The sequence below is a fragment of the Abrus precatorius genome, unplaced genomic scaffold, assembly GCF_003935025.1.
Source record: "Abrus precatorius isolate BTA unplaced genomic scaffold, Abrus_2018 Scaffold11, whole genome shotgun sequence".
NCBI classification, from domain to species: Eukaryota; Viridiplantae; Streptophyta; class Magnoliopsida; order Fabales; family Fabaceae; genus Abrus; species Abrus precatorius.
Genome location: NW_020874303.1, coordinates 30,122,076 through 30,149,337, shown reverse-complemented (window position 1 = coordinate 30,149,337; position 27,262 = coordinate 30,122,076). Strand labels below are relative to the sequence as shown.

At 32.2% G+C, this 27,262-nt stretch overlaps 5 protein-coding genes across 6 annotated transcripts; 3 read left to right on the top strand and 2 right to left on the bottom strand.

Annotated features, from left to right (window-relative positions):
- Nucleotides 1-1,476: 1,476 nt before the first annotated feature.
- Nucleotides 1,477-3,436, bottom strand: LOC113856123 (40S ribosomal protein S12-like). Of its 2 annotated transcripts, none has more exons than XM_027487804.1 (5): nucleotides 3,317-3,436; nucleotides 3,132-3,175; nucleotides 2,032-2,320; nucleotides 1,781-1,846; nucleotides 1,477-1,698 (listed from the first exon to the last, which is right to left on the bottom strand). In XM_027487804.1, the coding sequence occupies exons 2-5, from the start codon at nucleotides 3,137-3,139 to the stop codon at nucleotides 1,639-1,641; spliced, it is 423 nt and encodes a 140-aa protein (XP_027343605.1). In that variant the 5' UTR covers nucleotides 3,140-3,175; nucleotides 3,317-3,436; the 3' UTR covers nucleotides 1,477-1,638. The 2 variants fall into 2 exon arrangements, with proteins under 2 accessions (XP_027343605.1, XP_027343606.1); XM_027487805.1 differs by having other exon boundaries at nucleotides 1,507-1,698; nucleotides 3,253-3,353.
- Nucleotides 3,437-8,756: 5,320 nt separating this feature from the next.
- LOC113854708 (aquaporin NIP6-1-like) lies at nucleotides 8,757-11,694 on the top strand. Its single transcript, XM_027485879.1, has 4 exons — nucleotides 8,757-9,270; nucleotides 9,364-9,558; nucleotides 11,100-11,161; nucleotides 11,286-11,694. Exons 1-4 carry the CDS (start codon nucleotides 8,812-8,814, stop codon nucleotides 11,482-11,484), a joined length of 915 nt encoding a protein of 304 aa, XP_027341680.1. The 5' UTR covers nucleotides 8,757-8,811; the 3' UTR covers nucleotides 11,485-11,694.
- LOC113856040 lies at nucleotides 11,162-12,296 on the bottom strand. Its single transcript, XM_027487661.1, has one exon. The coding sequence runs from the start codon at nucleotides 12,294-12,296 to the stop codon at nucleotides 11,970-11,972; it is 327 nt and encodes a 108-aa protein (XP_027343462.1). The 3' UTR covers nucleotides 11,162-11,969.
- A 337-nt stretch (nucleotides 12,297-12,633) lies between these two features.
- On the top strand, nucleotides 12,634-15,909 carry LOC113854769 (Golgi SNAP receptor complex member 1-1-like). The gene is made up of 5 exons (XM_027485978.1): nucleotides 12,634-12,891; nucleotides 13,891-14,130; nucleotides 14,517-14,684; nucleotides 14,990-15,103; nucleotides 15,599-15,909. The coding sequence occupies exons 1-5, from the start codon at nucleotides 12,853-12,855 to the stop codon at nucleotides 15,710-15,712; spliced, it is 675 nt and encodes a 224-aa protein (XP_027341779.1). The 5' UTR covers nucleotides 12,634-12,852; the 3' UTR covers nucleotides 15,713-15,909.
- A 5,691-nt stretch (nucleotides 15,910-21,600) lies between these two features.
- On the top strand, nucleotides 21,601-22,572 carry LOC113856326 (zinc finger protein 1-like). The gene has a single exon (XM_027488111.1). The coding sequence runs from the start codon at nucleotides 21,668-21,670 to the stop codon at nucleotides 22,445-22,447; it is 780 nt and encodes a 259-aa protein (XP_027343912.1). The 5' UTR covers nucleotides 21,601-21,667; the 3' UTR covers nucleotides 22,448-22,572.
- The last annotated feature ends 4,690 nt before the right edge of the window (nucleotides 22,573-27,262 follow it).

Here is a 27,262-nt window from a genome sequence, read left to right as displayed (position 1 = left end):
CAATTCAAGCAAACTAATGGAGACATTGACATTTTTTTCTTTTTCTTTTATTTTCAGGAATATCTATCATGCACCATTAATTCTTCTTTTTTTCATTTATTTTCTGACATTTATCATAATTTTATATAAATATTTTTTAAAAAAACTCAAAAGTCATGATGAATATGATTTTATGGAGACGGTTTGGCAAATTTGCCTCCCAAGCCCAACTTAAGATGACACAAGAAATGCAATTGAAAGAATCTTTCTTTCTGCCATTTGGATGTCTCACACTAGAAAAATAGTTTTTATATATTTCTTTAGTATATATAAATTTAATCTAAACCCTCTAATAGACCAACTTGTGTTGCATCCATCATTAAGAAAAGACAAAAACATTTCATATAGTTTAGAAGCACATAATGATGTATTTGGTGAGGCCCTTATTCAAGTATCATCTGTTTCTTGGATAATAATAAAAAAATAAGAAATTATCATTCTCTTTCTTGTTCTTCTCCATCTTAAGATTAAAAATTGGATAACTAACTGAATTTATTTTTGTAACTGGAGACCAAATCATCACGTTACTTCGATTCTACCAGACAATCACCATATTTTCCAAAACACCACTTTCAAATCAGGTATTGAGAGATGAGATTTCTTTCAATCTTGCAATTTGTCACCAGAAGACTGAGAGGCACCGTCAATCGTACCAGTAGAATCAAGCATGGCGATATCTTTGACTTTTGGATGAAATATTATCATTTAACTTTATTTGATATTTGTTTATATTCCAAGGTCTTAATTTGAGCTGTTTTTTCCCCTATCAATGCACCATATTTTGCATACTAAGCCTTTTATTAAGTATTCATTTAAATTGATATCATCATCGCGACAATGTACTCCACCTCTCCAACTGTAACAATTGACTGAAAGCATGGGAAGCTTAAAAACGTTTTTTCATTTTGTCAAGGCATAACAACGTTGCTGAGCGTTCCAAGTAGGATCAAGGCGGTCCAGATTGCCATTCTTGCAACACATGAAGAGTTGGTTTATTTAAATGAATTTAGATGGAGCGAGCATTACTTTGTAGGTAATACAGGGCATTGGATTCTGATAGCGATGAACTTAGCCGGTAGCAAATTAAATTACAACCGTAAGCTAGGCTGTTAATTGGGGTGGTGTAGCACCTAGCTAGGAATATTAGCTTTTAAAAAAGATCGAATTGGAACTATACTCCAAATCCATGGTGTCCTTGTTACAATGGAAATTGAATGGGCAATAGACAAGTGAGAAGAATGATGCAAAAGCTTAGATCATGATCAGTGCTACTATATGACAACTTCCAGTGGGCTCTCCTGTGCACTTGTAGCATAATTGTTGATACACGATGTGATGGGAGGATCGTAACTAAATACGTAGTAATTTGTAGCCAGTATTATGCTCTTTTTTTTTTTCACCAAAAGAAGTACATGTCAGTCACATAAGGAAATTAATAGTGTAATAAAAAACCATTCACTCAGCAGCCATCAGAATGGACATAATTGTACTAAACCGTCAAAATCCCTAGGTAGAAACTCCAGATAGAGGCAAAAATCATCCTTATAGATTCATACAATAAATTAAAACTGAAACCCAGAAATCAAGGCACACTGCAACTCAGTGTGATTTCACATGCTGCAGAACAACATTATAGGCTTCATGCTCCTCCCCAAAATCCTGCAAAAAGCAAATACTTAAATGTGCATGTAGCATAGCAACAGACTCCAAGAAACATTTTCATTTCAAATACAAGTCATACCTTGACAACAACACAGGCGCAACCAGTCACCTTCCTAGCTTTACCTTCTGAATCAATTTTGCATAACTGCAAGAAAAAAACCAACAAAAATTAATAAAAGAAAATGCCAGGATAAAGCTATGTTTGCTTGAGTAAATAAAGAATAACCCCTAATTCACCAAATGAATTTGGGAATTGAGAGTAAATCAGTAGCACAAGGAATAGAAGTAACATGGTTAAGACTTCTGAGTCAAGGACTCGAAGGAACTTACACCAGCCCATTCTCCAAGGGTCTTTGCACTCGGAACTGTCAAAAGGCTAACATTGTGCTCTGCACAGAGTGCCTTCACCAATTTTACATAATCAGGTTGGTCACAGTCTTCTGCTAGAACACACAGCTGCGCAGCATGCTTCTCAATCACTTTTGCACCTTCATGAAGACCTCGTGCAAGACCACCATAAGCCAGTGACTTCCTCAGAACAAGCTGTAAGGCAGTCATGATGTCCATTGGCTCACCTGGAATTGAAGCAGCTGGCTCAGCTGCAACAGCTCCTTCTTCACTGCACCATAAAAGTATTCCAAACAGTCAGAAGGAACTCATACAAGAATCTCATCAGATAAAAGCTATTCGGAAATACCAATGGACCAATGCACACAAATCGAAGGATGTAGACAATTTTTATCAGCAGCTTATACAAGAATTATTTCCAAACAAAATATCTAACGCATTTGATTAGTTTTTCTCGCTTTTCCATATTTCTTCTAGGTATTACTACAGTGTAGGGTGATCAGATCCAATTCTATACCAGTCAAGAGAAATTGACTAGCAGTGTTTTCAAAAGCAGTCTTTAAAACACATTAGTCTAACATTTGAAAGTTTGCAAAAACAATTCCTAGGACAAAGAAACAAAAAAATACTAACACTTCACAGAATTATAATACATTACAGTACATATTCTGTACGTCCTCAATGCTAGGAATGAGGAATCATGGTAGGAATGAATCACAAAGTAATTCTACATTTAACGGGTAAAGTAATGAAAGCAACCAGGCTCTACGACGGAAGCAAAAAATTTGGAATAAACACTCCATTAGAGTTCAACATCAAAATACAATCACAATTTATTCAGACAATAAGATGCGAGTGATTCCATAAAACCATCTCAATTTGAGCCATCAATATGTTCAAATCGAAATGTGAACATTTCATCCTAAAGGAACCATTCTCAGGAAACTGCAACATGATTATGAATATGCAGTTCTACTAATTTTATATTTTAAGAATAAAAAAATAAAATAACAAGAGCTCCTTCGGTAACCCGATTACGTGCTGCAATCACAAAAGAAAGGGAAAAAAAGAAGAGAGCATACCCTGACATTTTCCGTTGTTGATTTCAAAAAACACGATCTCCTGCCTGCGTAAACAAGTAGAATCAAACAAATCAGAGCTTATGCCAACACATTAATACCTAAAGAGATATAGCATTCCTACTTAAAAGAAAAGTCTTTGACCAGTGAAAGAATATATGCTACAGAGAGATTGGGGAGAGAGAGACCTTCTTCAGTAGCAAATGGCCAAAATCCCTAACACCGTGTTTCCGATGCGAAATGGCAGAATATTTTTAAAATTTATACTAGAAACCATAAACCCTAACAAATTTAGCCTGAAAAGTCCTAAGTGTCCCTTTGCCAGATTTTCTTTTAAATCATTAATGCGAGTTTTTTTTTTTTTTAATTTATTCGTGTATTTTTCAGAATAAGTTTTATAGGTAAAAAAAATAGAGCAATTAAATTGTAATGTCATGATCACTATGCACATCATCTAGTGGCAGAGAGTTTTAAGTTCAAATTTCAGCTGTATTAAATATTTAGAGTGAACAACTAAAAATTTTATTTTAAATTATATCAAACAATAACATTTTTAAGTATTTTTAAATTTTTTAAATAGACTTAAACTTACATTTATATTTTATTTTTTTATAATTTGTTTTTTTAAGTTATCTCTTTAATTTTTAAAAATATTTAATTATTTATTAATTTTAAATTTATAAAAATTATCACATTGGAAAATATTTTTAAATATATTTTAATTTAATGATAATTTTAGATTGTCAAAAAATGTATTAGATTTTTGAAAAAATTAGGCCAGAGATTATACATTTTTTGGGGAGCAGGACTAGGCAGATTTTGAGTTGGGTAAAATTGGTCTAAATTTGAGATTGAGCCAAAATTTTTAAAACCCAACAAAGTTTACTCATTTTTAACATCCGTGTCTTGAAGCAAAATACTTCTCCTTGTAAAAGTTTAGGACTTATAATTTTTACGTATTTAAATGTGTAGTCCTTATATATGGACTCCTTATATTTCAAAGGCCCAACACGAAGCCAGGCCCAAGGCAATACAGCAACGTTTTGTGTACCTTTGGTCCTTGGAGCATTTCTAATGATACTGCACTTAAGTTGTTTAAATTTTGTTGACAAAAAAAAGTTACTAAATTTTTGTTTTATTATTTTTTATATGAGTTCTATAATTATGCATTACTTTTTTTTATTACTATTTATGCAGATGGAACCACTTTTTGCTTAATTTTTATTTAAGCAATGGTTGCTTATATTAGATATAGTTACTTATATAGAATTGCAGTTTACCTCTCTCCAATAATATTTTTACATAAATTAGATAAACATTGATTTTTCCCTAATAAATGTATAAAATCTATCTTTCAGTAAAACAAAAAAACAATTTTAACGAGTAATTTGTACCTTAAAATTGACTAAAGCTATTTATATAATAATTTGTTTGATTTCATAATTTTGTGATATCTGATATTGGCAAAGTAATATGGTCATAATACTCTTTATAAAATTAATTCAACAAACCTCATTTCTTAAGTAAAATTTTTAGGGTGAATTAGGTCTCTTTCTTTTTTATTTTGGTCTTTAAATTTATCCAATATTAGTGTAAGGCCATCTATAAATGCTTAATCTTACAAATTTCATGTATTTGATACATCTTTTTTCAGTGAGGGAAAATGTACTAAGATCTCTCATGTTAACCAAAAATATAGTAATACTTCTTATAAGATTGGAAGAGAAATCCACTTAAACTAATTTTTAAAAATGATATAGCCAAATTAATTTTTAACAAATATTCATGACCTCTTTTATCATTATAGCAGCTTAGCGAAGAAAAGAGTTTGAATTTTACTATAGAAAATAAGACGGGTAAAATCACTGATTAAACCTTCAGAGGATATGTAAAAGTGAAAATATAATTTGATAATTTATTCTAGAAATTTAAATAATAAAATATAATGAAAGTCATCAAATAAAAATAAAATAATTAATTAATGAGTGTAATATGTACGTACCTTTCGGAGTATCTTAAGGATGTTTCGTGGAGCCACTAGAATACCCCCCAAGTTCAGGAACCACAAAGACATGGAGCTACATTAAACAAAACATAGGAGCTAATGGTGTGTGTATATTCAGATAAAGCGTCAACCATCAAGTTCGAATGTGACACATTTAAATTATTTTAGTATCAAACAATTGTGCATTATCTTAGTAGAATCTTTCTCTCAAGTCCAGTAAACAATTAATAACCAATAACACCTTTATTCGTTCTTCTCTTTTTGTGATTAGTGGAAAAACCCAAAAACAATTAGACTAGTCAAGTACACAGCCGGGGAAGGCTTCAATTATTCGAATTCAATATAAAACAACAACCATTAACCTCTTATCTTTTGTATAATTAATCAACTTTCTATGATGCTACCAACAAAACCAATAAGAGTTGCGCTTAATCATATGCTCTCCACTTCCGTAATTCACACTAATTTTCTAACTTTTCTCTTTTGTGATGCCTTCTCCCATTTAATTAATGTTCCTAACAACACAGGTGAGCTTCTGCTTTAATTGGAATCTTCCATGTTTTCTTTCAAATACTACGAAGAATATTAATACCATAAGAGAGGAAAAGCTTCACTTTGATTTTTAATGACAATAAAAAATAAGTACTAGGTAATGAAGGGATGATTCTCTGCTAATCACTATGCATCAAGATAGAACGTAAGTTTTAGAAAGACTTTGCCCAATAATCCTAAAAATATGCGAAGTGATTAATCTGCCACATTGTTGGTTATTATTATTTTTCGATAATTATTTACAAACACTAATACACCCAAGGCAGAAGAATTTTCATGACTAATCTTAAAGGATTGATTCTTTTGTAAAAAAAAAATTGTATATTATTCAGTTTCAGGCTCTTGAACCACTAATGCTAGCTATTGAATCTTAACTGACTCATATGGTTGGCAATGGCATCTGCTTAACCTTTCCATGTTCCTTACATATGGTTCCAAGCGATCCAATGTGAGAGCAAAGCGTGGAGCATTCAGAGCGAATACTTTTTTCTCTTTGTCCAAGTGAGTGAAAAAGAGTCTTTTCGCACTGTAAAACTCATAATTAGTAGGGAATGACACTAGGGTTTCCTTCAAGAACAAAAACTGAGATAATAATTAAGTACTCTATATGGGCCATTTTAACAGATATGATGAAATGTGAAGGGTTTCTTTCCTGCTTAACTTTGTTAGCACTACAAACATGTTAAATGAAATCCCATTTCTAGGAATTGTGGTTTATAACAGCGGACATGTATATGTTGTGTCATCAAACTAGTCTCTTATTTATCATTAATTTGCACCAGCAGAATCTACAACTTTTTTTATAAGTACAGTTTCCTACATCTAAGATGTCTTCTCTATACCAAATCTGCTTTTAGATTTAGAACTAATTAGCTAAAATGAAAGGGAGTACATTATTGAAGTCATGAAAGAAGAAAAGGAGCGGTGCACATTAAAACAACCTAGTAATATAAAGTGAGCAAGTAGAATTCTATATTTGAAGTAAGTTGACCAATTGATGCAGAGTGGATCAAGTGGAGGACAAAATGATACAAAATGCCAACTCATTTTGACCCTTTAATTTCATTATTTGTTGGAGTCCCACTTTTCAACATTCTGATGCATGCATTCTCTTAGAAGTTGAAGTCCTCTTGCAAAGGAGCACTTCCATTCACATACTTATAAAGCAATACAGGCTAAAATGCTTTTCACACTCCAGTTGTTAGTGGAACAAAGTATAAATTGAGTACATTACTACAGTTCAGTCCCAGACCCATATTAAGCATTTAAATTTACAATAAGTTTTTTATTTTATTTTTATATTTTTAGTATAATAAATATTTGTTTTTTTAAATAAAATCTTGAGTTTTGGTTGTTTAAAGTCATTATCAAAGGCTAATGTTAATATTTTTTATTATTAAATAATTAATAACAGTCCATCCAAATTTTCTTCTAATTCTATTCGATTAGGTAATTTTGATGTTAGCCAATTAAGCTGCTGCTAAAGTCTCTGAACAAATCAACTTCACAGGTAAATCCAAAATGGTATTTCAACTTTTGAGATGACAAAGTACAGTAATCTGAGAGGCATTTCCTGATGATAACTGATAATGAGAGTGGAAAAGGACATGAAGCAGGAAGAGAACCACAAATGTTCCAATGAAATCACTGAAAGAAATAAGAATTGGTGTCCCCTACTCACGCTTACTTGGAGACACTTTTAGGGTCTTCTCATCTATCCCTATATGATTTGATGTTTCACTTGACAAAATATAATTCAGACTTCAATTCAGACATAAATCTCATCGGTCATTATGCTGATTCAGGAACAGTAACACAACAATGATCACCCTGTAAGCTTAAGACACCATGCTGCCCATCGTCACTGTTGATTGTATTCATCAGTTATGGAGTAGCATTTCATCACTACCGGTACAATCCTCTATTCATTTTTTCCTCCACCTTCAAATAAATATTTGTGGTTTTGTTTTTGTATTAAGGAGAAATGCTCTTAAAAAATGTATCAAGATTAAAATTAATTTGTTTTACGAAAAGTTACAAAATTTAATTGTACTAATATCTAGTTATTATAATTTTTAATAAAGAAATTATTCATTAATTTTACTAGCAGCAATACTCATTGTAAAAACCCTTCACTGTTGATTCCAAATAAAAGAAAATCATTATCCATGGATTTGTTTTATAAAGGCGAGTATTGCTTCTAATCCTAGTGTCTTCCCACCTTTTTTCCTAATACTTTTGAAGGAATACTATTTTTGAGAAGATAACTTAATTAAATGTTTATCATAAATTTGATCAGAATCTTTTTTAAATAAATTACAAAAAGGTTATTCTTATATGTTATATTGAGAAATTTAATAAAATAAATTAAAAAATTATAAATTATAGACTCTCTTAAATATCCTCTAAAATAGATATAAAATCAACTAACAATAATATTGTAAGTTGTAACGTCTATTTTACCCTTCCTAACACACATTTACAGAACAAGTGAAAGACTCTTTTTCGGTAGAAGCGAAGAACTATTTTTCATGCATGCGTTAATATGTATGCCATCTTATATGTGTAAATGAACGCATGATAACCATTAGAGAAATGAGAACGCAGCTTTCGAATCAAAACCTTGTGCTCTAACGACGGAGGACTCAAGAGAGTGATGCCCTGGCCAAAAAAGAATATAAAAATAAAAATAATATACTCATATATATTTTTATTCAATATATTATTAAATAAAATAAGAAAAATATTAAGAAAATACGAGGAAAGATCAAACAAAATATTGAAAATTAAGGAAAGATCTAGAGATGGAGGAATTAAAAGCATGCACATCATTGAATTTGATGGATGCCTAATGTTTAATTTAAAGGGTGTTTTGTAAGTTCCACATAAAATTGAAGTGTCTCCAGCCGCAATATGTCCCACCACCCACTTTCCAAAGCTTCTAATGAATCTCACGCCCAGACCCACCATTTTCATGTTTCATGATTCATCCGCTACTCCTTTCAATTATAAGTCAACAACGTAACCTGCTATTGCTATATATACCACACCACTCACTCTCATTGCAAAGAGAGTAGAGACAAACAACATAATAGCAACTCTGAACTCTTGTGTTGAGGCCCAGGAATGGATAACAATGAGGAAATCCCATCCATGCCTGCAACGCCAGGCACTCCTGGTGCACCTCTTTTTGGCGGTTTGAACAATGGGAATAGCAATAATCATAAACATAAGAAAAAGTCACTCCTCAAGAGTTGTAAGTGCTTCAGCGTGGAAGAATGGAGCATAGAAGATGGAGCATTACCAGCAGTGTCATGCTCATTGCCACTGCCACCTCCTCCTGTCTCTCTTGCAAGAAAGGTTGGAGCTGAGTTCGTCGGAACCTTCATTCTCATGTTTGCTGGCACTGCCACTGCTATTGTCAATCAAAAGACACAAGGCTCTGAAACCCTCATTGGGTGTGCTTCCTCCACTGGTCTCGCTGTCATGATCGTCATCCTCGCCACCGGCCACATTTCCGGCGCTCATCTCAACCCTGCTGTCACCATTTCCTTTGCTGCATTAAAGCACTTCCCATGGAAGCATGTATATCATCAAATAATATCTTAATTGTTAACTTTGATTCATCAGCTGCGTAAAATTAAATATATTGATAATATTATTATGAATCGATCCCAGGTGCCTGTGTATATTGGTGCACAAGTTTTTGCTTCTACATGTGCTGCATTTGCTCTCAAAGGGGTTTTTCATCCTTTCATGGACGGTGGAGTCACCGTTCCTTCCGGAGGATATGGTCAAGCTTTTGCTTTAGAGTTCATCATCGGCTTCAATCTCATGTTCGTTGTAACTGCTGTCGCCACCGACACTAGAGCTGTGAGTTTTTTTTCCCTATTAACTTCTGTTCACAAATAATCAAATGAATGATCCTTCCACTATGATTAAAACATATAAAAAATAATTTGAATTTGAATTTATTATGTATATTTATATTTTTAATATTCCATATAAATAAGTTGTTGATTATTCATATCTTTCTCATGCTTTTATACATATATTTTTTAATTTTACCTGAATTTAATGTAGTTGTTATTAACGAATAGGTATCAAAGAACAATAGCCAATATAATTAGTTGTCCTCTGCTCGTATTCAATGAAGTAAATTAATTTATCGTGAGGAAATTTTTATATAAATTTGCCTTTAACGTAAACAAGATGAAAAAATGCTTGTCCTTTAATTTTCATGAATAAATTAGAGCCATAATGTAAATTAAATATAATGTTAATATAACTTTTTATTATAAAGTTTAGAAGCAAAGTCACTTTGCAAAGAATTCTATCTTATTATAATAATGCCAATAATTTCCTGTTGTCTTCCTCTTTTAGTAGACTTTCAAGCGAAAGGTTCATGCTTGTTCCAAAAGCAAATCACAATAATCATGGTTATATTAATTAAGTGCAATTTTATTTATGTCGTTGTAACACAGTTTTAAAAATAAATTTAAAATTTGATTGTTTAAGTTATCTTATAATTAAATAATTTATTCTTAAATGAATTAACAATATTTTATTTTTAAATATAGATATAAAATTAATATAATTGTAAATATTATATTTTAAGTTCATTTATTTAATTAAAATAAATATTTTTACTCTATGAAATGACTTGGAGAAAAACAAAAGCAGTAATATTCATAAGGAGTTTCTGTGAGCATTAAAAATCAACCAGTGCCCAATGGCGAGGGGCAGTGCGATTTTGGCTGCAAATCCAGAAAAAGGTTATGAGCATCAGGGTCAAAGGAAAAGATGTGTCCCTTGTTTTGTTTTGCCCCAGTAAATCCACCCAAAATTTGTTCCTTTTACCATTGTCAACGTGAACATGTTTTGCAGTGAGGTGACGCTTTGTCAGCGCTTTGAAAAACGATATATAGGATTTGGAATCTAGCTGGTTGCACCAGACAAGAATCTTAGTTTGATTAATGCACCGGCCTTAATTTACAATCAGGGAAATATATAAAAACAATTAGCAATAAATAAATAAATAAATCTTAATATATACAACTGTGTGAATATATTATACGATAACAATTTTGATGTAATTGAGGAGGAGGAGTGGACACTCATCTTGTTCTCCTTCCATCTGTTCCTATTTAACAATGAAAATGTTGTTTGAAAATTTTTTTGACACAAATTAACATAAAAGTGTAAAAATTATATCGTGTGTTAAAAAGTTAAATTAATACAACTCTATTAACAATTAGTAGAAGAATGATGAAGTTCGTCATAAAAAAAATTGAGGAAAGAGAGATTATTTTTAAGTTGCAAAAACTTCAACCAGATTCTTAAATGTATAGATACGTTAACTAAAACTAGTTATGGTTTGTAATTTTGAAAAAAATAAAATAATGCTTATGCAGGTGGGAGAACTCGCAGGAATCGCGGTGGGAGCGACTGTAATGCTCAATATTCTCATAGCAGGGTACGTCCCATATATTGCTTTGATAAAAAGAATCCAAAAACACAAATTTCTGAAACTAATGAGTTATTGCTTAAAATTTGGAGCAGATTTTGATAAACAGAAGCTTAACATTGTTGTATTGCAGGCCAGTAACAGGAGGGTCAATGAACCCAGTAAGAACATTAGGGCCAGCTATTGCCGCAAACAACTACAAAGGCATATGGATCTATCTCATAGCTCCCATCCTTGGAGCTTTAGGTGGGGCAGGCACTTACACTGCTGTCAAACTGCCTCAAGAAGATGATAACGCCAAGGCAAGGGCTTCCATCAGCTTCAGAAGGTGACTCCACTTGTCCCAATGTCATCCCTTATCACCCCAAGACCACCTAATAAAACATCTTAGACTCTACAACATGATCCAATCTTTCTGCTTTGATGGTATAAATATTGTAGAAACAAGCAAACAAAAGTGAGAACCGTTTGGTATGTGCACATACTAGAGATACAAAATGTGTGCTCAGGTGACCTTGTGTATCTATCATATCATATTCAGGCATAAATGAGTGATGTTTGGTACTTGTATAATACAATACTAATTTTTTCTTCTTTTCTTTTTTGATAAATGTAAAAGAAAAATAACGAGAAGTCTGATTATTATCTCCAAAACAGAAAACCTCGGAAATAGAAAACTAAGATGAAATTGAATTATATTTTCACATAACAATGAGATGAAATAGAAAAATAAAACTTAAAAAAAAAAGAATTGAATTAAATTGAAGAAAAGAAGTGTACTGGCAATTTCCATCTGAAATTGTTTGAAAGAGTGTCTTCAAACAAGCGACACGGCGCGGAGCTGAGGGTGAGGTTGAGATCGGAAGAGAGAAAGAGCGAAGGAAGCGATGAGGACGCCGAGGATGTCGGCGAGGGCGTCCTTGAGGGAAGCCCCGGAAGAGCGGAAGTAGCCGAGGTGATCGGCGGCCTCTTTGGCGGCGCCGGCGAGGAGAGAAGCGAGGGATCCGATGGAAATGGCGTGGCGGCGGTAAGGAGTGAAGGAAGCAAGAGCGTAAAAGACAAGTGTCAGACACAAACACATTAAAAGGTGGTACAGTTTGTCTATTCCCAGCCACGGATCCCTCTCGTCCATTCCCATCCCCATCACCCCACCCAAGAATAATATTCCCCTTCCTCATTTTCCCTTTTTAATCCCAAAAACAATTTCATCATCAAAATTTTTAATTTGACAAATTACTTACTATACCTGCAAAACCAAATAATAATAATAACTTGTATTCAAATTATTTTTCTTATTAATATTGTATTTATGCAAAATTTATTCTAAAATGAGATAAATTTATATTATTTAATTAATTAATGTGACATTTTGTTTTGCAATTAGATTCAGATGTCCAATTTGATGTAATGCGTTTAACTAATTAATTTCTTATCCGCATACTTTTTTATTAACCAACAAATGCGATCTAAATAGTGTGCATTAGGAACAAAGCAACCTTTTTTTAAAAAAACATAAAATGAAAGAAAGAGACATGAAACGGGTAAAAAACAGAGGAAGAAAAATTGAAGCGGTGTCGTCTGTGGCGTGGGAGCAGACGGCATAGCGTATCTTGATTGAGAAACAATCACCCCACGTTCATTCCCACCCTAACGTCAATCTGCAAAGTTTCCTCTTTTCATCTTTGTTTTGTTTTTCATCCATGGAGGTGCCCACTTCATGGGATTCGCTTCGCAAACAGGTTCCAATTCTTCACGTTCTGTTCTGTTTTTTTGTCAGATTCTGTTTCTATTTTGTGCCAATCAAATATATGATATGGGTATGCGCAATTCTGAGGCCCCTGATCCGAAAGTTCATTTTTTTTTGTTGATCGGGTTTTCTTCATGTCGGTGATTGGAATTATTGTGATGACTCTGCCCTTTTGTCATCTAAACCTTAAAGCTGCTTTAGGTTTTTAGAATTACAGGTTTTCCACTGTAAGAGGATAGTTTTGAGTGCAAACTGCCAAGGTGAGCTTTTTTGGATAATCTAGACTTGTATGGTAATGGATCTTCTTGCTTAGTTCTTCTGGGGGCAATGCTTGCTTTGTAGTTTGACTTTTATAGTGGCGACAAGTCCGAATCCTTGGTTTATTTTTCATTTTCAAACTGCTCTGGAAATAAATCTCGTAAATTTGCAATGCTTCGGATTATTTTTGTTCCTTGATTTAGGTGATTAGATGTGCTGGAAAGACAGATTAGAATTATAAACCTGCCTAATTCAGTAATTTGCATACGTGATATTTACATGGAATGAATATTTTGCAGTTTCAAGGGTGAGACGGACGAATTCATTTTGTTCTTTCTGCTTACCCGATATCACTCAAGGGTATTGTAATTTGTAACAGAAGTTCTGTAGGAATTAGGTGATGTCATAGATGGTGTTCAAATATATATATTTTTTTTGGTTGTTCACCAAATGGATGCACGGGGTGATGAGTAGATTGTTTTAAGGTCCCTAGAAATCTTAAGTTGGGAATATTAAACTTTTATATTTGGTATGAATATTTTGAAAAATATTCCTAGGAAATTAACATTTTCAGAAAAGTTTTTTTTAACAATGTTTCCCAATAAAAGATTCTCATTCGAGGGGTGGTCATTTAGTTATTTTTGTCTTCCTCTAGGCTTCCTATTTTATAGATAATTTTGTTTTCCAGCCATATTATTGACAGAAGCTTGTTTTCTCTCTTAATCTTTCGCAGGCAAGAAAACTTGAAGCTCAGTTGGATGAGCAAATGAATTCATATCGTAAATTGGTATCAGCAAAAGTTTCTACAAAAGGTGATGATACAGAGAGTGATCTGGTGTCCTGGATTGAGCGCTTACTGAACCAACTTCAACAAGTAAACTCACAGATGCAAGCTTGGGTGTCCTCTGGTGGATCAGAAATGGTTTCTCATACTCTGACTAGACACCAAGAAATTCTTCAAGATCTCACCCAGGTATTTAATAGTACGAGCTTGAGTTATCCCTGTCTGCCCCTAAAATTCATTTTGTATATGCATATTCCTATAATGTAGCTTTGATATTGTTGTGCTGCTTCAATGAAGTCTGTTTGTGAACCTGGGATATACTTTGTGCACCCTGACATGAAGGTTTCATTTGACTACTGAGGAGGATTTAAAATGAATATATCAAACTTCGTCATTTCTGTAACTGTGTATTAATATCTTTACAAGTTTTCTGTATCTACTTATCCCTTTGCTGTGTAATTCTCTGCTTGTGTTTATTGTGATTCATTATTTATTTTATTTTCGGATTCAAAAATTTTTGCACTAAGCTTGGACTGTTAGACACCAATCTGCTGTTAAATGTATTTGAAGTGCAGGAGTTTTATCGTCTCCGGTCTAGTCTAAGAGCTAAGCATGAACATGCATCACTACTCGATGATTTTAAAGAGTTTGATAGGACAGGGTTAGATTTGGAAGAGGGTGCAGGTTCTGAACAGCAAACCCTCCTAAGAGAGTATGCATCTATCAGCCGAAGTACAGGACAGGTTGGTGAGATGAAACAATTACCTTGGTTTTCTGTTGTTATGTTCTGTTCTCTTCTTCCCAGTGGAATTCTTTACTTAGGCTTGTAAACTTTGACGTCTTTCTCATAAAACTATGTATAGGTTTTTTAATTTTCTGAGATGTCATTCCAATGCCATATGTAGTTCTTTGTTTTCATCTGCGGTATATCCCAATTGTAGTGGACTACTTTTTCAACATGTATTTTATTTTTATTTTAAGTTCTATCTCTGATAATTTAACTGGGGTTATCCTGTTTTGAACTGTTGCACTTATTCATGTGCTGCAGATGGACAATGTTATTTCACAAGCACAAGCAACACTCGGTTCACTAGTCTTCCAGCGATCAACTTTTGGTGGGATCAATTCAAAGCTCAGCAATGTGAGCAGCCGCCTCCCAACGGTATGATTGTTATTGGCATAGATTTTGGTGATCTAATCAATTTTCTCTGGTCATTTGGATCCTGCACAGTCATATGATATTTAAGTACGCACAAAATTTATTCCCCATATTGTTTGTAGATGATGATTACATTTGATGTTCAATCTAGATCAATACAATGTTCTGAAGTAACTGCTGCTTTCTTTTATCTTCTTTGCCTTATGAGAGATAGATGTGATTGCATGAAGCCTATGTTTCATAAGAAGGAAAACAGACATTGGTATAACCAAATAAGCAAATTGTGTGATTCTAACAACTATGGTGTAAGTGACAAAATTAATTTCATTTCTATGTGACAAGTTTATGTCAGATTGTGTGATTCAATATGCAAATTGTGTGATTCCAACAAAATATGGTCCAAGTCAAGAGTAAAATTAATTTCATTTGACAAGTTTATCTGTCTACAATGTTTTTGGGGTTCTGATGTTTACTGTACTACTTTTAATCATTTGGCAGGTAAATAACATTCTGTCTTCAATAAAGCGAAAAAAGTCGATGGATACTATTATACTTTCCCTTGTTGGGTCCATATGCATATTTCTTATTTTCATCTACTGGCTAACCAAGTGAAGATGTTGTTTATTGTGCTGGGTAGCTTACGTTTATGCTATTATATACTCCTTGTCTATTCGGTTAAGTCGTTTTTTACTTTATTTTTTGGGGTAATGTATTGTTTAGTAGATGGTGGCCCTTCAACAGAAGCAAAGCCTTGTAAAGATGATGTTACGCATTATATATATTAATTTGTCTGCCTTTTTTTGGGGGCTTATTTTAGTAACTTTTCAGATGAACTTATTAAGTTTTTATGTGATAAATTTTATTGAAAAATATTTAATTGAGTTGTTTATGTAAACACATTTTTAATTTATTGTTCTAGAAAAAAAATAAAAAAACTCATCTTGATCGGTAGAATTAGAGAGGAAAAGAAGGCACTCTGTTGATCTAGCTTTTAGCGTAAAGCCACATAAAAAATTGTTTTTACATCTCTTCCCAATTCATATTCAGCACTTTGTGTGGCTTTTTTAACATGTTATGAATTGGTAATTTGGTATATGAGATAATTTAGTTAGATATCTAATTAATCAACTTAGTAATTATTTAACAGCAAGTTGTAGATCAGTATCAAAAACAAAAATTTGAAAAATTGGGAGATGGAAATGGAAAGAAAACTTTAAAGAAATTTTTAAATAAAAATCGTTATATTTATTTATAAATTTAACAGTGCTATCGAATGAACTATAGTTGACAATATGTTCAGGAACTTGCTGGTTGCTATTAACTCCTGTTGCTCTTCAAAACGCGTGCCATTTGTTAATTTGTACTTGCCATTATTTATTCTAGAGGGCTAAAAACAGCCAGAAAATAGAGTAACTTAAGATACAAAGAATCCATGCACCTACTCTTAAAATTGTAAATCATGGATTTGAATACTCCACTCTTAAAAGTAAAAACTGTACAAGATCCTAAAATCTAATTTTATGGATTTGGAACGCGTTATACTTTTAAGCATGGAGGTTAGACCAGCAGAGTAGTAACAATTTATTTGGTCATATTCACATCAAGCTATGTATCTACCAATAGGCAACATGTCACAATCTTCATAGCTTCTGCCTGTGCAACAGGACAAAAATACTTCTTCCCACAAGTAGAGGTTTTAAAAAAGTTGTGGGGGATGTTTAGGTTTAATATTTAAATTGATTATCTGGTAGTGAGGTTTGAGATTGCGTCATTGGTGGGGTCAAACATAGTTAATTTCGTTTTCTTTATAATAGTGATATGGAAATTTATACATTTAGCATACCTCAAAACTTAGGAAAACGCCTTTGACGGAGGTAACACTCATCTTCTAATACACATCCCGAAATCTGAGTTTATGTAATAAAAAAAAAAGGGTAAACATATCACTATTAATTAATTAACTAGTGCAGCTTGGTAAACATAGAGAGTAGTGAATAGTAACTTGATATTGCACTAAGCAAATATAAAATGATATGTTGACACCTACCTTTCAGGGTGTGAAGTAAGTGGAAGAGATCAAGAGAGACAAAAAAGAAAAAAAGAGAAAGAAAATAAAAAATATAATAGAAAAGAAAGTGAAAAAAATCATAAGATAAAAAATAAATCGTTGAATAAAAAATGAATGATCTTAAGCAAACATTTAAACGTCCTTAATGTTGTTGTCACGACTCTAGTTACTCAACTGATGTGCCTTTGTATCTGTGATTCTGTAGTTTAGATAATGAGATAAAATGATAGTGCAACTGAATGTGGAAATTGTGCAAAATAAGAATTGTTCAAAACAATGTTTTGTGATTCAATTGTAATCTAATGAAGGAAAGGACTTTCTTTTTTCCTGATTGAATACTTGTAGTGTATATAGAGATCTTAGTCAAACTTAACCCCTTTTTTTTTTATCTTAACAAGCTATAGTTAAATGGGAGAACATATTTCACTTAATTAAGCTTCCAAAATAGAACTCTCAAATTTATTGTTTTGAGTCTTATTAATTTCTTAAAGCTGATTTCTTGACCACACAGACTTATCACTCGTTAAACCGAGATATACCAAACTGTGGAGAAAAATATTTAAATCCTGCATGACTGCTTGTAACAAAGACATCATAACCTTGTTGGGTTTGAAGGTCACTTTCTAAGTATAGTTAAAAGTGGAAATACTTTAACAATTAAGCATAAGCCACTGGTGTGTAATTCTCTGTAGGGGAGAGAGAGAGAGAGAGAGAGAAGCAAAAGTAGGACCAGAAATGTTTTTATATTAGGATTGTTTAAATTACTCTATGGGTTTGTCTATAAAATATATTAAATAAAAATTGATATAATTTCTAACATAACAGCTTAATTTTATTAGTCTACTAAAGATAAAACTTTCTAAGATAACTTGGACGAACCGTCTCAAAAGTATAAGTCAATTATGTGGACATTTGTCAATGATTTTGTTATTTCATCTCTGACACGAAAATAAAGTGACATGAAATTAAAGAATAAGATGCAATCGCGGCTTAATGTGCGCAGGGAATTGGGTGGAGAACTTTTATTTGTTACATTGCAATCAGTTGGCCAGGCACATAGATGTACAAGATTTAAATTATGTGTCTATAGTTAACATAAAGTTTGAATAAGCTGCAATCTTCATCCACCACGTGTCTGATTAATTAATTGGATGACGTCAGTATCCTTATGTTCAAGAGCAACCCTCATAAAGTTTGACATATTAGATATCATTGTGCGAGCTTGATAATGTCAGAAAAGAAGAAATTACAAATGTAATATCAGTCGTAATTCCCAAGTATATTTTTAAAGAGAAAAAACTGCATATTAATAATATTAATCACGCTTCAGTCGCCAGGTGAAAACTAATAATTTCATAGACACTGAAGGGTATCTTTATGTTTATGATATTGATTAAGATTGAAAGTATACGCATTTTGACCTTTCCCTAATTCATTGAACATATAAAGTACCTTCTTGCACCCGCAATATATTCTACTATCCTGGAAGATTTTGTATGTAGGAAAAGTTTGTAGTGGGTTGTCTATTCTGTTTTTGTATATCTAACTGCGTGATGTACCCTCAATCTTTTCCTATTGGAGGCAGACACGAAAGATACCCTTTTCATGTCACTATCCTTTTTTGTCAAGGATTTGATCCCAAGCCAACATGAACACAAGCACAAGGGATAAACAATCTTAGAAGTTACAACTTATCGATCAAATGTCAAGGAATTCCTCTACGTATCACAGCGCGGGTAATTCAATGCCAACCCTTCCGCCTAAGTCGCTTGTATCAAACACTTTGTATAGGTGGTTGTGACAATAAAATGAGGTTGGGAGCGAAAATGGTCCAACCCTAGGGAAAGGGATAGAAAAAGGTTAGAAGAGAGAAAAGGGAAGAGGAGGCCTTATTTGCTCGTAGTATTATTAGATGATTAGAACTTATATATTATTAAAGATTCACTATTGCATGATTTATGCCAAGATTGAAAAGTATATATGACTTAGGAGACAAAAGCTACAAATAGTTTAGCTTTATAATTATGGAAACTTACCTAACATTTCCCATAGCAGATTCAACTCTGTCACCTAATTTAGCTAACACACCCTTTATGAACCAGGTAACAATTCCACTTGAAAGAGAAACAATAATTCAACCTCATAATAAAGAGAAGAGGGAAGAGGAGGAGAGAGGGAATGTCCATTTTATCAAGGGTGTTTGGGAATATTGCTGTATGGAATCATATGCTACATGTGATGTGGGACAGAAGAAGCATCATGGTGATATAATATAGAACATGCATGATAGTTGGAGCCCTTTAAGAAAAAAGTTGAGATTGGCTGTCTCTAGATAGGAATTTTTCATTTCATGCTTTTCTAGTCGAAGAAAGGACATCAAACTGCCTTCTGAAATTCCTACAATAGGCTTCAATTATTAAGTGTTAAGGAAGAAACACTATCATCTCAAGAGAAATATTTTTGGGAAGAGGAGAAAAGGAAAAGAAACGACCGTACGTACTCCACTATGACAAATTTTGTCCCTGAAAATACTAGTGACCTTATCTTCGTTTATGATGTCATCATATCAACAATGATACTCAGAAGGCAAGCACTGTAATATATGAGACTGTTTAAACTTCAAGTACCTCTGAAGTATAATTGATTCCAAATTTCAATTGGAACTTATATCACGATTCAGTGCAGTCTGTAACATAGTTTTATTCTGAAAGGTTTCAAAAAATGTCAAAGTGTCTGAATATAGTTTGTGAGATTGGTAGATATCTTAAATGGTGTATGTGAGCAACACCTGTAGATCTCGTTTTTAGGGTTAATATAACACTCAAAATTGATTGATACGGTGCTTGTTAGGAACCAATTAAAAATGTAATTCTCGCACTTTAATACAAAATACATGTTTTAATAATATATATATATATATATATATATATATATATATATATATACATATATATTTTTCGATCACATTCAATAATTTAAATTATATTCATCAAAATTATTTTTATTCAACTTTACATGTTTAACAATTATGTTAGGAAAATATAGATGATGCATGGCTCATATATACTTATATAGTGCGATAAAAGCGTTAGCTTTGGAAGAAACCTTAACTCATCTACTTAATTCCGCATACGAGGTATACACATTAGGTGAAAAATAATTAAATAAACTCTTAATTTGATTATCAAAATAGTCTTCGAGAAATATTAGTGACAATTAATTGATTCTCCTATGGTAAATTTTGGTTACTGAATGATATCATATTTAGTCACACTAAAATAACTTTTATACTATTTTAATTTTAAAAAATTATTATTAAAGGATAATATAATAATATTTTGAAGATCAAATTCACATTTAAAAAAAATCATTTGGTTATTATATATAATGAGATTTTATTTTATAAATAAAACAAATAAGATGTATAAAGCTGACAAAGATATATCATTATGCAGCATTAGATAAAGTTTAACGCCGTGCAACTATTTGCTGGCGATAACACGACCATAGTATATTGTGAAATTGTGTATTTGTTTAAGCAATCAAGTGACCAAGCTGCCATTATTGGTTAGTGTCATTTATATTTGTCATTTTATGGACTAAAGCATGCACGCTGGTACTAGAATTTTTCTAGTTGATTACCTCTAGGCAATTATGCAAGTTGATAATAATAACTTTTAAAAAGGTTATAATTTTTATTCATTTTTACTTTTTGTATATTTCTTTTATGAGAAATTAGTCTGTGCACAGGACCTACCTACACATATGTGGAAGTCATCTACAGACAAGAATACTGGACTAATTTTTATACAATGATTGAAGTGGAGTATACTATAAATTATACACTAAAAATGAGGTATGAAAAAATATCAAATTCTTAAAAATAATTTTTGGGACCACGTGGACGATTCAATTTTCGATCATGAGGTAAACGCTCTATTAAACAGGATAAAGATGGAAGAGTTTCTGTAAAGATACAGCAAATCCACCAACTGAATTAAGAAATTAAAAACACCACACTTTTTTTATTAGTACTTCCTTCTACAATACCACGTTTATTCTGAATTTCAAATGCAAGCCACTGGTCTTATCTTGGATTTTTCAGCCTGTTATAAACTACAGGCATGAATATACCGAAAATAACAACCCCCGAGACGAGAAATATTAAAAGACAAGTAGAAAGACAAACAAATTAAAAGTTAGAAAATAACAGCCAATGGGATATGTGCAAGCAACAGTTTTACATGGGTGTTCGTCATAAGTTCCAATCAAGTAACACAACTCTCTCTCTCTCTCTCTCTTAACACAAACAATGTCTTGTTTTTAGGTCTTGCTGTATTAAGACATTGTAACTGTAAAATAGTGATGCCTATTGGTTACTTCTATACATAACACACAGCATTTCTTGTTGTTACAGCATATATAAGCTTCATCTTTCTTCTTGTTAAACCAAACTTTGATCACAAATAGGAAGAAAATCGTTGCAGATTTCTTCCTATATGGACCTTCTTTGGTCAGAGGCCCAGCCTCGTCCATCTGAAAAGTTGATCGTCGCATTTTCAGAGACTCCACCGTGCTCAAAGCGAGAAAAGGAAGATGAAAAACACCCACATGAGTCTGCTCCACGCCTTCTACTGGATCTAAGTCTCCCTAGTGAAGATTCAGGTGATGACTCAAAGCCAGAACTCAATCTCATCAACTGTTTCGACACAAATGTGTCCATGAATTCCTCGGAATCTAGTAATCATGGTAATGAAGTGGAGCCAAAAATTTTCTCGTGCAACTACTGCCAGAGAAAGTTTTATAGTTCGCAGGCTCTTGGGGGACACCAAAATGCACATAAGCGTGAAAGAACATTGGCAAAAAGAGGACATAAAGTTGGTGGTGCAGTTTCAATAGATTTTGGACAAAGGTACTCTAGTATGGCTTCTCTTCCTTTGCATGGCTCATATAACAGGTCACTTGGAATTCAGGTGCATTCTATGATCAACAAACCCTCTTATCAAACACCCATTTTCGGTTTGTCCCATTCCCATGCCCAAAAAGGGTGGCAGAGGCATCCTATGTACTCAAAAGCGGCAATTGAGAGTCTTGCATCTGAGAATTTTCATGTGGAGACAGAAACCGAATCATCCTTGGCTGGTGGCATCCAACGATTAGGGAAGCCTTCTCCCAGGTTAGTGCCAGAAGGATTTGGAGGTTACTTGTTGGGTAGTATTTCCCATTTGAAGACTAAACAAGAGGAGTTGCAGAAGCTTGACTTGTCCCTCAAACTCTAAGTGCAATCTTTCATGTCATATCCCATATTAATTGTGTCTATTGACCAAGAGATTTCTACCTTTCTTTTCTTTCTTTGCGCTCATGTCATGTATCTCTAGTCACAATAGCTGTAAATGCATTTTAGACACTCACTTACCAATGTTCGTGTCTTGATATTATTTGCTTTGATTTTTGTTAATGGATTCTTCCTGGGTTTATATGGAAGTTAACACTTCCCCCGAGCTTCAAATTTTCTTGTTTGTAATAGCATAACCAATTGAATCTCTCTCGTGGCCTCTCGTATACTTTTCAGGATAGGAAAGTTTGGTAAAAAAAAACTTTCTCAGTTAATTGTGGAGTCAATTCTACACTGCTTTTAACCGTTTAAAATTTAGTTTCATAGATATCAAGTCAAGGGTCTGCATGGCCCAGAAACACAAGCAAGGTTCAAAATAACTTAATATGAGGAGCTGATTTCACTTCACCATTGATATTCTAAATAAATTTTGGTCAAGCCTCTGCTATCCTACTTTTGGATGCTGTAGGGATCTTACACTCTCAGAATTGAGATATCATTTACTTTGTCTGTGGGTTTTTGCAGTTTCCTTTTTCAGTCTCATTAAGAAAAAGATAAAGATATGCAATGTGGTTTGTCTTTGATGGTAGTTACATGTTACAGTGCACTTATTGTCAACTTGGGACTGTTTGGATCAAGGTATACCTGTCTCACATTTTGGGTGACAAAGATCCACACAATGTAGAAAATTGGATGCTAGTGACTGTCATTGTTCTTAATTCTTATGCAAGATTGGTCCACCAAATGTACATAAATTTAATGGTTGTGATTGTCTTAGTGACTCCTACTTTGACCCACCTGCAGTTGAAGAAATAGACCTTCTCTATTGGGATCAAAGAAGTAGGTGAGGCAAAGCCATGAGAAAATAAGCCGCACAATGACACTTAGCTCTTCTTTCACATCATTTTAAAAGAAATATTTAATTAATTACAATCCTGTATCATCTTCGCCTTGATTTCTTACCTACAAGATATGTTAGGGAGGACCCACAAATTTGTAGGTCCATATCTGCCTGATGTTTACAACCTAATCTCGTATTAATCATGAAACATGTTTTTTGATGGAATTAAGACGCAGAAATAACGGAAAATGTAGTGATTATAACAGTTAATAATCATAGTAATCTCAGACTAACGGGATATGCTGAAGCGACAGTAGGAATATGCGTGATGTTCGCAAGCATGGATTGTGGTATCCCGTTGCTAAATGTTGCATAGCACATCAGTTGAGCTGTCTATTTTGCTTGTGGTGGCATGCTTCAGTCTTCACCGCACCATTTTTTTTATTTAAATATTAAGAACCAAGAAGCTTTAGTTTTGTTGCCTCTCGACCAAGAAAGAAACACTTTTTAATGCACCAAAGCATGAACACGTGGAACTATAATTTTTGTAAGATTAGGTTAAATTTTGAAGCAAAAACTGCGTCTTGTTCTAAGATCTTATGTGATAACAAAGCTCGAGATTGTGGGTCACAATCAATGAAAGAATGCTAAGAAATTTAATTTGATTTGACATCAACATCTCAGTTAGGCTACTGAATTGTCCGCTAGTTCTTCTTTCCCTTTATTCTTTCTTCACTTTGCTACGTACCGCTCTATGTATGCCATTTATTGCCACAGTACCGCTGTACGTACCGCTACAAGTTTTTCTTTTTTGTATTTTACGGTTATTTAGAATGCGTATGTATGAAAAGGTCAAAAGAGAATAAAATATTAAAATAATTATATATAATTTACATATGATATTAATTTTAATGATTCAAATAAATTTCTTATTTTTAATAAAAATAAGAAAATTTTATTAAAAATATTTGTTGTGTTAAAATATGTAAACATATAATAAATGTTTTTTTTTAAAGTTAAACATGTCACTGTATAAAGTGAACTAAATGAATTCTTTTATCAACAAAATTGGTTTAAGTAGTATATATTTAATTTCTCTTATGTAAGGTTTTAAATTCGTGTGTGAAAAAAAATATTAAAAAAGTTAGTCATACCATGTTATAGTGGCAAATATATCAGTTTACAACTTAGAGCGTTTTATATAAATAATTTAATTAAGTATTATTTAATAAATTTTTATTACATGAAAGTTTGTGACCTTAAGTCAATTATAAAAATAAATAAAATAATTTTTAAAAAGTATATGAATCATAAGCTACTTTTATAAGATCTTCTAAATACTTTTCTAACTTTGTTATAGTTTAATTATGATTGCATTGATAATAATTAGATGAATAAGTTTTAATATTATATTATATAATAAATTAAAATTAAAAGAAATCAAATTAGAAAAACTTATTTACTTAAAATTGTATGTCCTCGTAGACAAGAAAAAAACTTAGATAATAATAATAATAATTGGATTTCATACATAGTTTTGTATCGACATTTAGTCTTTATTTGACAAAAAAAAATGTTTTTAGTTGAACAAAAATTAAATTAAATTAACAAGTAGTTGAAATCAGTTTTTCATTTTCAGTGTTCCATTGATGTTGGACCAGATTTCCACCATTTGAATAAATATAATTTGTGTAGTTGAGTGGACTCGACACCTAACTGCTTCTTTTTACATATATAGACAAATTAACTATGCCAAGACCAGTTGCCATGTTGGAGAAGTCACTAATAACTTCACTGGTACTTTTAATTGTCTTGGCACTATTTAAAATTGTTGATTTTGTCTTTTTTTCAAGTAATTAGACGTGTAAAGTAAAAGAAGAATGTATTTAATTTACAATTGATTGAAGTGAATTATTTTAATTTAAATTAACGATATAATGAAATTCAGAACTATTGCTTATGTCTAGTTGAGTTTGTGGGATACCAAGGTCCCCATAGTCTGTTTAATGCATATACCTACGGCACTAATGAGTTCATTAATTACCAGATTACTTGTATTGACAAGTTTAATAATGCAAAATGACAGTTCAATAATATGTGAGTAATCTCTCAAAGGACATTCTATTTGACAACAAACTCAAACTTCCCCAATCACTGCCTTATATTATAAATTTAAAGATTTTCTAACCTGTGTAATCTTGTACATCACTTAACTAATCTGTATTAATTATTTTATTATAATTTTTCTAAAAAAATTATTGTTTACTCTTTTCTCATTAATTAAGTAATGTATTTATGGTTGCACAAATTAAAAAACTCAAAATTATAATTACGCTGTCAAGTTAAGAAAATCCATATAAAATTATTCGAGATGATTGCAATTGTGTTTTCAGTAGATGTGTATTATTATTTCTTCATTATTTTATCTTTTTTTTAACAGCTTTTATAATTAAAGTATAAAAAATAATAAATAAAACATTAATTTAATCCATTCAATTAACCCTATCCACCTTTGAATTCTTGTCGTTACATAAAAATAAATATAATATTTAACTTTGATAATTATTAATCAATTTAATTCTTGACATTATAAAAAAAGTAATTTAATTTTTAACTTTTAAAATTATTTGATTCCTATTGTAAGGCTCTAAGGGATCAAATTAACCAATAATGGTTCCCTAATTTAGGAATTATTTTTACCGATTTTATATAATTAGAAATTAAACAGATTATTACTGCTATTTTTAGGAATTAAATTAATTAATAGTGCAAAATTGATGTTTTAGTGAAAATAAATCATACACGTATTCTACTTCATTTAAATAAAAAATGGGACAAACATATAATTTTGTTTGCTCCTTATATGTTTGCCCTATTTTAAAGCTATCTGTTGTGAATGGTCACCACACATTACAAGTCACTGTTCATCTATATGTAAACCTGGCATCTGACATAATGGTCATGGAAGTGATCATACACATACACATAGACATAGACATACACAAAATGCATATCCTCTTACGTTCATCGCCTATCTCATTTAGAAAGTTAAAAATCCACCTCTTTTTTTTCCTTTCATTAAAATACTTTACCACCCCCATCTACCTTGTTCATTAATTTTATTTTATTTTTATCTTTTCTAGGAATTGTTACCATACCCAAAGTGTGTTATTAAATATCTTTTTTTTTAAAAACAAGAATGGGCTTTAGATAATTCCTCGGGAAATGACAGCTTGGGCCGGACGTGTTCACTTTAATATTTTTCATAAGAAAATAAAATTACTAAGCCCATTACACGGATTAACGGTGCATCAAAATGGTATATCATAAATAAGGACTATTTCATTATTTCAACATTTTAAAAAATATTTTTCAAGTTTAGTTATTTTCATTTGCCAAACATTATCTTTTATAATCTATTTATTTTCTGTCAGTGTCTGGCTATCGTTAACGTTCCTTTCAGATTTATGTCTTTTGCTAGTTGGACGTTGATACCTTACTACCACAACTTTTGACCAACAGCAGTGAAGAAACACTCGCAATTCTTACTTTAAAAAAACAAATGGCTAAAATATAAATACTAAGGTTGTATATTTAAGATGTTTCTCACAAAACAGATTTTTTTTTTGTTTTTTAACTTGATGCTCTTGTAATAATGTACAAACTCAATTTAGTTGGCTCAAGTTCAACGGATTGAAACCAAAACACATTATTTCAACAAGTTTGAGAGGTGAACTTTTTACTATTTGTCTGTGTCATATGTCAGTAGTTCCGATTCACACATTGAAGTTTTCTCTAAAATTTAGGTAAAAATTAGAGTGCTTTGTTGAGAGGTATTATGGAAAAAACAAATAGTAGGATTTGACATCATATACACGATTTTGTTCCTTAACCCCCTGATATTTACTTTAGACTTCA

Excerpts from the sequence above, each read along its gene's own strand:
- LOC113856326 (XM_027488111.1), top strand. The coding sequence starts at position 21,668 with ATGGACCTTCTTTGGTCAGAGGCCCAGCCTCGTCCATCTGAAAAGTTG.
- LOC113856123 (XM_027487804.1), bottom strand. Across the intron at positions 1,847-2,031 it reads CCCTTGGAGAATGGGCTGGT|TTATGCAAAATTGATTCAGA; the intron begins GTAAGTTCCTTC and ends TTTTTCTTGCAG. Across the intron at positions 1,699-1,780 it reads GCGCCTGTGTTGTTGTCAAG|GATTTTGGGGAGGAGCATGA; the intron begins GTATGACTTGTA and ends TGCTTTTTGCAG.
- LOC113854708 (XM_027485879.1), top strand. The coding sequence starts at position 8,812 with ATGGATAACAATGAGGAAATCCCATCCATGCCTGCAACGCCAGGCACT. Across the intron at positions 9,559-11,099 it reads TCGCCACCGACACTAGAGCT|GTGGGAGAACTCGCAGGAAT; the intron begins GTGAGTTTTTTT and ends ATGCTTATGCAG. Across the intron at positions 11,162-11,285 it reads CTCAATATTCTCATAGCAGG|GCCAGTAACAGGAGGGTCAA; the intron begins GTACGTCCCATA and ends GTTGTATTGCAG.
- LOC113856040 (XM_027487661.1), bottom strand. The coding sequence starts at position 12,296 with ATGGGGATGGGAATGGACGAGAGGGATCCGTGGCTGGGAATAGACAAA.
- LOC113854769 (XM_027485978.1), top strand. The coding sequence starts at position 12,853 with ATGGAGGTGCCCACTTCATGGGATTCGCTTCGCAAACAG. Across the intron at positions 14,685-14,989 it reads TCAGCCGAAGTACAGGACAG|ATGGACAATGTTATTTCACA; the intron begins GTTGGTGAGATG and ends CATGTGCTGCAG. Across the intron at positions 15,104-15,598 it reads TGAGCAGCCGCCTCCCAACG|GTAAATAACATTCTGTCTTC; the intron begins GTATGATTGTTA and ends ATCATTTGGCAG.